Source organism: Castanea sativa, chromosome 1 (assembly GCF_040712315.1).
Source record: "Castanea sativa cultivar Marrone di Chiusa Pesio chromosome 1, ASM4071231v1".
In the NCBI taxonomy this organism is placed as follows: Eukaryota; Viridiplantae; Streptophyta; class Magnoliopsida; order Fagales; family Fagaceae; genus Castanea; species Castanea sativa.
This window is the reverse complement of record NC_134013.1, coordinates 9178746-9188030: the sequence shown is the minus strand read 5'-3', so window position 1 is coordinate 9188030 and position 9285 is coordinate 9178746. Positions and strand designations below refer to the sequence as shown.

Genomic DNA, 9285 nt, shown 5'->3' with positions numbered 1-9285 from the left:
GAGATCTAAGCACCTTTCTCACAATCTTGGGTTTGGGAATGGTTTCCCCAAAATTAAAAGCTGAGTTCACTATGTCCTTGAACTCGGCATAGAACTCATCAAATGACTCATCCTCCTCCATCTTAATCTCTTCAAAGCTAGTAGTGAGCCTCTAAAGCTTCGATTCCTTGACAACCTTTGTTCCTTCATAGGTTGTCTGGAGAATGATCCATGCTACCTTTGCAGTTTCAGTGGAGGATATCTTCTTGAACTCCTTATTTGTGACCGCACTGAATAAAACATTCAATACCCTGCTGTTGAAATTTGCTGCCTTGATCTTAGCATCATCCCAATTGGCCGGCACTTCCTTCGGCTTGATTCATCCTATCTCCACAGCTTGCTACACTTTCTCATCTAAAGATTGCAAGAAAATTCTCATGTGTACTTTCCAGTATGCATAATTAGTACTATAAAATAAAATAGTAATAATGAGAGATTGTCCTCTATTTATGACAAACAATGGGTCAATGGATCATACAGCAAAGATTAAACCTTAATCAAAGTGTGCTTGCTCTGATACCACTTGATAGGCCAAAAATGTATTGACCCATTGTGATGAATTGATTGATTAATTAGCCAAGTTTATTAATTAATCAAATTAACATGCAATGTACGTGGCAGCACAAACAAATCACCAACTAAAATTAAATGCAGCGGAAAATAAATTTAACAAAATAAATTGTTTTTGAATGGGGAAAACCTCCAAGGCAAAAACCCCCCACCAGGTGATTTTAAGGTCACCACTCCCGAGAATTCACTATCATCACTACAAGCAGTTACAAGTAAAGAAATTACAGTACCTTATACTAACCTACAATTAAATCTTTACCCTAATACCCAATTGGACTTGTTCTGTAGTGACAATCTCTCCTTTTAATGCACGGCTCCCAGTACGTGACTAATCAATAGATGTGCGGATTCCAATACACAACTTGATCACCAACTTGAGAAGGATGTTGGCTGTAAAGTTCTTCAGTTCACCACATGATGAAGATCACGAAGTTGTTTGGTCATAAAACCCTACGGTGTACAAACACAGCAGCTTCATCAAGAGAAAGATGAACTAGGGCAAACTATGTTTCCGGTCACAATTTGCATGAACAACACTTTGCTTCCCACTTGTACAATTGTGCTCATTATAACGACCCTTAAAATAATATCTTATATATGTTTAAGATTGTGAGAAAAAAAAAGCCTAAATGCATACTCACTAATTGGAATGAAATCAGAGTTGAAAATCTAATTTTCATAATTCTCGATAGATACCCTATCTGTCAAGCAGCTGTCAAGTTTCGGGCTTAGACAGCTTTTTAAATCTTGATAGATACTAACTGTCGAACTTTAAAAACTAGCACTTCATTACTTGATTCTTGGACAAACTTACATGGTTTTAACACTTGAACTTGAAACCTTGTTCCTTAAAACATTAAACACATTCTAGATCTACCCAATTACAAGTAAATTGCGTTTTGTCAAAGGATTAGCCAATACATGATGACATATGTTCCTAAAATGAATCACATATGTCCTAACAATAACATTTTCTTATGTTGTAATTAATTTAAGGGAAAAAGTTAGGTATAATACTTAGATGTTGTTCCTTATGTTTATCTCTAAAAATTTAGCCATGTAACTTTTTTTTCCTTTTTTTTTTTTCCCATTATGGGATGGAATCATGGAAGTATGTTTTTATTTAAGTAGTCACATAACTAAATTTTAAGAGAGAAATTTAAGTAACAACAACTAAGGTATTGTACCTAAATTTTGTCATTAATTTAATTAGTAGAAACTCTTGTAATCGAAACTTGGAGTCGAATCTTTATAAATAAAAAATGAAACTCATTAATCTATTAATTAAAGGTTAGAGATACAAAACAGTCAACAATCATCTTGTAAGTTACGCCATATAATATTCATCAATCGAAATATCCCATTTATTTTGTATGACATAGACATTTAAAAAAAAAATTGGAATAGAATTTTACTTTGAGTTCGAATTTGATAGGGACATGTTTTACACTATCCAATAAGAGATTGTCACATCAGTTTTTTATTTAAAATTTAATACAACCTACCATATCCAATATCTAATAAATTCCCAATTTGGTTGAATTTGTATAGAACAAAGTTTCTCTCCAAACTAGTTTGGAGAGAAACCTTCAAACTTATCATATATATTTTTTTTAAGGTGTGAATTTTGAAAATCTAACCGTTAAATTTCATGTTCCTTATGTTCTTAACATATATATCAAATTTCGTTCAAATCGGATTTTATTTACTATTTGATCAATGAACTTATTTTTTATACACAATTTTAGATTACAAAAACTTAAAATTTTAACATTTGTTTGACGACATAGCAATTGATTTTTGATTTTCTTAAAATTTTGCAAGCATGAATAATATAATAAGAACATGCAATTTAACGGTTAGATTTTCAAATTTCACAATCAATATAAAAATATTTGATAAGTTTGAAGAATTTTTCTCCAAACTAATTTGGAGAGGAACTTTTTCCATTTGTATATGGGTAATAGAATTGACTGCGACTTGGTGTAGTTGTGTTTATTTTTAAATATATGATAAGATGATGTGTCATAATGAAATTAAAATGGTAAAACATGAGTTTTATACCATATTTTTGTAGAATTTAATCTCTCTTATTTTTAGCATAATTTAAGTATATATGAAGCAAATCCTTAAAGATATGAATCACCCTTAACCCTCTTGACCATCATCTACAGAGTGCACGTTACTGAGGCACGGAAAACTGATATTAACAAAGAAATAGAAAATTGTTCTGTTTTACCACAAGACCCACGTCATCATTGGGATTGTCAATTGTGGCATCAGGTGGCAGACAATATCTATTCAGCAAAAAAAAAAAAAAAGGTGGCAGACAATATTTAGTGTTGATAGATATCCACTTATCCAGCCCAAAATTGGGGCAAAAGAACCCGAAGTCCGAAAAAGTGTAGACAGAGCGCGATTGAATGGAGCCGAATATGTTTTTGTTTTTAGATCACATGTGGGCCTGAATGTCTATTTCATTTTTAGGTTTGGGTTTTCCCTTACCACAAAAGTCCAGCCCATTTTCATTATATTCCAGTGAGCCCACCACTTCACTAATTCACTTATTGAAAAAAAAAAAAAAACCTCTGCAGAATCCTGTAATAAATCACAAAGCAATGATAGTTTATTATGTTTACAAAAGAACATGATGAGCAAAGCTGTTCATCAATTTAAGTACTAGTAATCAACAAATTACAAATAATTGTTGAATATTAATTTCCAGTATCACTATTCTTAGAAATGGAAGCAGGTGCTTTCTTGAAACTAGTTGGCGCTGGCCTAATCCAACTCTTGCCACTAATCATGTCCATGGTCAAGAAAGGTGCTGCTTCTTGAATTGTGAGGTTGTGTGACCATTGGACCCTTCTTGATGTAATGGCTCCAGGTCCAGAACATTTGTATTGCCCATAGTAAGACGTACTGTAAAACCAATAACGTAACACAACAATCAGTTCATTGCCTCCAGCACCAAATAATTAAGGAAAAAAAAACTGTAGAACTTAATCATTGTTCTATGAAAAAGCCCATTCCCTAGCCCAGTGGGCGTTTTTTTTTTTTTGTATAATTGGGATGGGCCTTTACCCATCTCGACCCTCTCTCACTCGATTGTAGAGTGATGATCCGAGATGGTGCTTGCTCTTGTGGCTTTTCTACTGTTGTTGAATAAATTCACTTATGGCCTGTTTGAATGGAGGGGGCGAGGAGGGGAAATAGAGTAGAATTGGTTAAAAATAAGTTAATTTTATGCTAAATCTACTCTACTCCCCCTCTCTCTCCCTCAATCCAAATGGACCATTAAAGAGAGAGAGAGAGAGCATGTAAATAGGTTCTCAAATAATTTAAATTCAATGATGGTTGAATTGATTTATAAACTATATAATTTTATTTTATTTTTTATAATAAAAGATATTGTATAGATTAATATAGTCACATTGCAGAATTTAATAAAATAATCTAAGGTGCAATATGTAAAGAATTGAATCTAAATTTTACTCGTTAAAAGATTACCTTTGTTTGGATGAGTCACCCCAGTCATCCCAACCTTGGGGCAGTATGACATTTGACATGTAAGTGAAAGCAAAGACTACCCTAGAATAGGCGCCCCATGGCCTTCCAAGAAGGGCAGTTTTCACTCCAGTGATCTTGCAACCCAAGAAGGTGAACCCAGTGTTCTCCGCAGGTGACTCTCTACGTTGGGCTGTGATAGCTCCAGCTCCTTCCGAGAGTGAGTGCAAATGGCATTTCTGCATAAATCCAGTCACACCTATATTTTAAATTCAACACTATTTTACATTCATTTGACTGTTGTCGTGGGCATTTTGCGACAAGGGCCGAAAATGCGAGAATGGACCAAATCTCCCATTGGGTTCTTTAGAAATGTTTATTGTGGAGAATCAAGCTCAAAATTCCAAATGTATAATGAACAAAAGGCTAATGGTGCTTTGACAAGAGAAACTCAAAATGCTAATAACAAAAGTGCAGAAAAGCATAAAAATATAATAGGCCTGAAACTTCTACCCATAGTTAGCGAGAAGAGAAAATTGAGAGAGGTTGTAAGGAAGAGAGGGAAGGTTCCCCTGTACCCATATTTCCACCTCTAAGGTTCAGAATTGTGAGAATGTTTCCTAACTTAGTAGGTTTTTGCTCTCAAGTTTCAGCTCTATGGGAAAAACGTGGTTCAACAGGTCTGAAACTTTGACCCACAGTCAACGAGAAGAGGAAATTGAGAAAGGTTGTGAGGAAGAGAGGGAATGTCCCCCTATTCCCATATTTCCACCCCAAACTTTGGAATTGTGAGATTGTTGAATGGTTGAATGGGCTTTTGTTCTGAAATTTCAGGTATGTAGGTAGGATGTGGTTGGTTGGTTTTTTAGCTAAAGAGAGACTCTTGTGTTGAGCTTGGAGTCTTGCTCTCAGAGTAAAATGTCCTCTCTTTGTTTTGAATTTGATTGTGGCATTTATATTGAGTTTGGGGTACTCTAAGTGACTGGTTTTTGGTCAATAGAAGAGGCTTTGGACCCCAAGGTGTTAAGGAAGTAGTAATTTTCAGGTTTGCTTTTGTTTGGATAAAAGGAAGGATTACTTTTATCATCATTAAGGGAAATGCTTGACTAAACCCTCATTGGCTCCTTATTTTTCAGTTGTTTCAAACCATTGGGAGGCTCAACTAGATGAAAGCTAGCATCTGAAGTTGGCCAATAAGAGCCAACCATTTTTAAAGAAAAAAATGGTTCAGACAGAAACTTTGGGTCACAGTCACCCAGAGCATAGAAGTTGTTTTAGATGGAAATTTTGGATACAAGATCACCTTCATGAGCCTGAGATACTACTAATGTCCCTTACCCACTTGGTAGCATGCATGGGCTAGGCTCATGCAAAAGGTCCAAAAGGAACCAACCCATACCCTCCAAACCACACTTTCTCAATTTCTCCATAAGTTGCATGGGCTTGGACCATGCTTAAATGAAAAAAAAAATATAATATAATACATGAATTGATCCCACAAGGAAGTCGGACTTGTTTAAATCAGACTTGTACGAAATGTGTTGCGAAAATGAGTATCAACAACCGTTAAATCAAGTCTTACGTGCAAGTATGCAACAGATGGGGACCAAAAACAGATTTGAAAATCAGCCACAAGCAATGAAATAAAGAGAGGCTTAAATGGGTACTATGCCAAATGTTATCTCTAATTAATGTATACATGATATAAGAAAACCACTTTAAATATTAATTATCTCTAATGTATAGATTAATATTATAATATGGTCAATCATGCTCTTAGTCCTGAAGTTTGGTACAGGTTTGATTTTGATTTTTTAAATTTAAAAAGCTTGAATTTTGGTCCCAAAATTTTAATAGGAAAAAATTCTGTCCATTCATTTATTTTTCTAAATGTAACTAATAAGATGCTGAGGCACCCATTTTTGAACCAATCTTATATTTAAGAGAACAAAATCAAACTGATTTGATGAACTAAATCTTAACTTTTAGATTTTTTTTTTTGAGAATCAAACATTTTCTTTAAAAATATTTGACATATAGCGTGCATTAGATAAATTGGATGTGTTACCTCAAAGAGAGAAGCAGCATCTCCACAAATAAAATCAGTATCTCCTTCTATGTAACAATTTTTGTAGTAGTGCCTTCCGGTATCATCAAGTAGGGTATCTTGATGGGACAGTATTCTGCAATTATAGAATGCTGCCCTATCTCCCGAAACTCTTAGTGCAACTGCTTTATTTCCTGCCCCAAATGTATTCTATGTGGATCATGGTATTAAAAGTTCATCAGTGATCCTGAATATATTTTTACATAGAAAATCAATAACTTTTGTGGAAATAATATTATACCTGGATTGTGAGGTATCGCCCAACAAAATCAGAGGCCAAGACAGTAAATGTTGGAGACTGAAATATGTCCCCACTGTCGTTCCATGTTATTGTAGTCCCAGTTGTGTTTGTGCCACTTAGTGTTATGAAGGGCTTGTCCACGGGCACAACAATCTGTTCTTTGTAAACTCCTGGCTTGACCCATATAAACACAAGCTCCGAGTTATTGGATGGCACAGCATTAATGGCGTCTTGTATTTTTTTGTAGTCTCCCTTTCCAGACTGGTCAACACGTATTAGAAGGGCTGTGGTCATTTGAGTTGGGTCCTGGTTTGCTCTAGAAATAGCCAAGAGAGTACATAAAGCTAGGACAAAGAAGTTGAAAACATAACCACGAGTCATCATATTGAGAAAATGGAATATTATCACGTATAGTTTGCTATGTATTGTACTAAAAGATTGAGATAGATAATGAACTTTTTGTATGATAAGGATATGAAAAAGGAATGAAGGTGTGTGTTCTTTTATATGGCAAGCTGAGGTGAATGTCAACCAAGATAGGGCCGTTTTCTTGTGGTGCAATAAGAATGATATCCAGTTTGAAGTAAGCGTGTGTGTGGACGCCATTTTAGGGAGAGGAATATCAGGTTGTTGCCCTAGTTCGAAGCAGGCGGCAAAGAGAGATTTCAGATTTGTGCTTGAGACAGACGAAACAAATGTTTGAAAAATGTGTGTATTTCAGCTTAGAATATTGTGTAAAAAACAATTTAGACTTTCAAAGCAAAATGCATAGGTATGTTAGAGACAAAATTTTCCACAATATTGATATGATTTATCGTGATTAGAGTAACATTACTTTCACATAAGTTCATTATTGATACTAGTTTAATCATTCACCGGTCACAAAGCTCTATATAAATACTTGAGCATAAGATGTGAAAATTGTAATGTACTTTTTTAAGAAAAAAAAGGAAAATTGTTGTGTACTTATAAATTTAATATATTGTAACTGATGTAAAATAAGATTAGTAATAGTAATGAAACATATGAAATTATTATTGCACAAATTACAATTTTTTAATAAATTGTGAAAAAAATAATGTGACAAGCATTGATCTGGGGAAAATTCCTAGATAGAATGTTTTTTAGGTTAAAAAAGTGATTGGAAAATTTGGAATAACTTGAGATATACGGGTATGATAGGAGTACTTAATTTTAGGTAACTGGGCCATTACGTTTGCCAGCGTGGAGCGCAGTTCATTGGATTGGAGTTGACGACGACTCCACCGCCACGGTGACTTCAGCCAAGTGGGCTGGACCCCTCCTTGAACCAAGGCACGCTACCTCAAATCCGGTTGGACCCGGAATTTCCTACTTGAGAACTTTGTGAATAATATAATGGGTGGTTCAATAATAAGATATAAAAATAGGACCATTAAATTATGGGCCATTTCCCTATTGTTTCTATTCGGCCTGTCTTAACTTTATATTGCCATCAAATTTAGGCCCAAATTCTCACAAATATGTTCAGCTGGTTTAAAGCAAAGCTTGTCCAATCTTGTTTCAAGCTCATTAGAAAATTCTTGCAACTTTTTTTTAGAAAAAGTTTTAGCTTATAGCATCCAGTGAAATTTCTTGTAACTTTGTTTATGACGATCCATTTTGTTTGTGAAAATTGTTGTATTTGGCTTAAGCCAATTAACTCGATTAGTAATATTCAAAGCTTGAATAATGTCTTAGATACAATTAAATTAAACCGGTGAAGTTTGTGTTCTGTGCCTTTTTACATTAGACATGCTATGATTTGGGGACATGTTCACATCGTAACGTATTTATGCAAAAAAGCACGAGAAACAAGTCGTGTCTAGCGAGTTGCTTATAAGAGCATCATTATTAGATATTGCAAATGTGCCCAATGCCAAATATTTGGCACACCAAACACAAAAAACACCTCCCATCAGACGTTGTATATGTGCCAAAATTATACCATTTGTGTTCGTACTGTGGCAAATTTGCCACAGTACGGACACAAATGGTAAAACTAAAAAATAATATTTTATTGGACTTTTCTCTCTCCTCTAATTTCTTTATTTGATTTTTTTTCTCTCTCTTCTCAGAATCCGTCTCTCTCTCCCAAGTTCCCAACCCGTGTTTTTCCTCTTCTCACAATCAGACACGAGCAAGAAGAAGGCGGCGCAGAAGAAGGCGGTAGCGGTGGCCAAGAGAGGAGGAAAGGCAGTCGCGACTTCGTCGAAATTGGCGGCCACGGCCGCGGCGTCGGATTCATCGATGGTGGTAGATGGGTTTGTGAATATTGGCTATCTACTTCGGATCCATGGTGGTGAATCTCTCTCTTGGGTTCATTAATGGTGGCACCCATAAAGAACAGGAGCAGAAACTCGAGCCGAAGAGGGCTGTCGTCGGGACCATTCGGTCAAGTGTTGGACCTAAGAAGTAAGCGCATGGAACGATGGAACAGAGTGTTCTTGCTGGCACGGGGATGGCATTGGCAGTGGACCCACCGTTCTTCTATGCGCTGTCGATAGGAAGAGGTGGGGCCTCGTGCCTGTACATGGGTTTGGCAGATGGGTTCATTGATGGTAGATGGGTTTGGCAGATGGTGGTAGATGGGTTCATCGATGGTGGTGCTTGGCGGTGTGAGCTTGAAAGTGGGTTCACCGAGGCCGCCGTCGATCTCACCCTCTTCCCTCTCCTCTCTGTCTGCCTTTCACTCTGCCTCTCTTTGGTTGTGGGTTTTTTTTTTTTTTTGCTGCAATTTGGGTTGATCTAATATTGTTGAGTAATTGTGGTGGTTGGTTTGCAGTAGAGGTGTTGTTGCGGC

At 35.9% G+C, this 9285-nt stretch overlaps 1 protein-coding gene across 1 annotated transcript; it reads right to left on the bottom strand.

Annotated features, from left to right (window-relative positions):
* Window positions 1–3276: 3276 nt before the first annotated feature.
* Window positions 3277–6919, bottom strand: LOC142636173 (putative pectinesterase 11). Its single transcript, XM_075810293.1, has 4 exons — window positions 6465–6919; window positions 6185–6373; window positions 4120–4355; window positions 3277–3531 (listed from the first exon to the last, which is right to left on the bottom strand). The coding sequence occupies exons 1-4, from the start codon at window positions 6846–6848 to the stop codon at window positions 3324–3326; spliced, it is 1017 nt and encodes a 338-aa protein (XP_075666408.1). The 5' UTR covers window positions 6849–6919; the 3' UTR covers window positions 3277–3323.
* Window positions 6920–9285: the final 2366 nt, after the last annotated feature.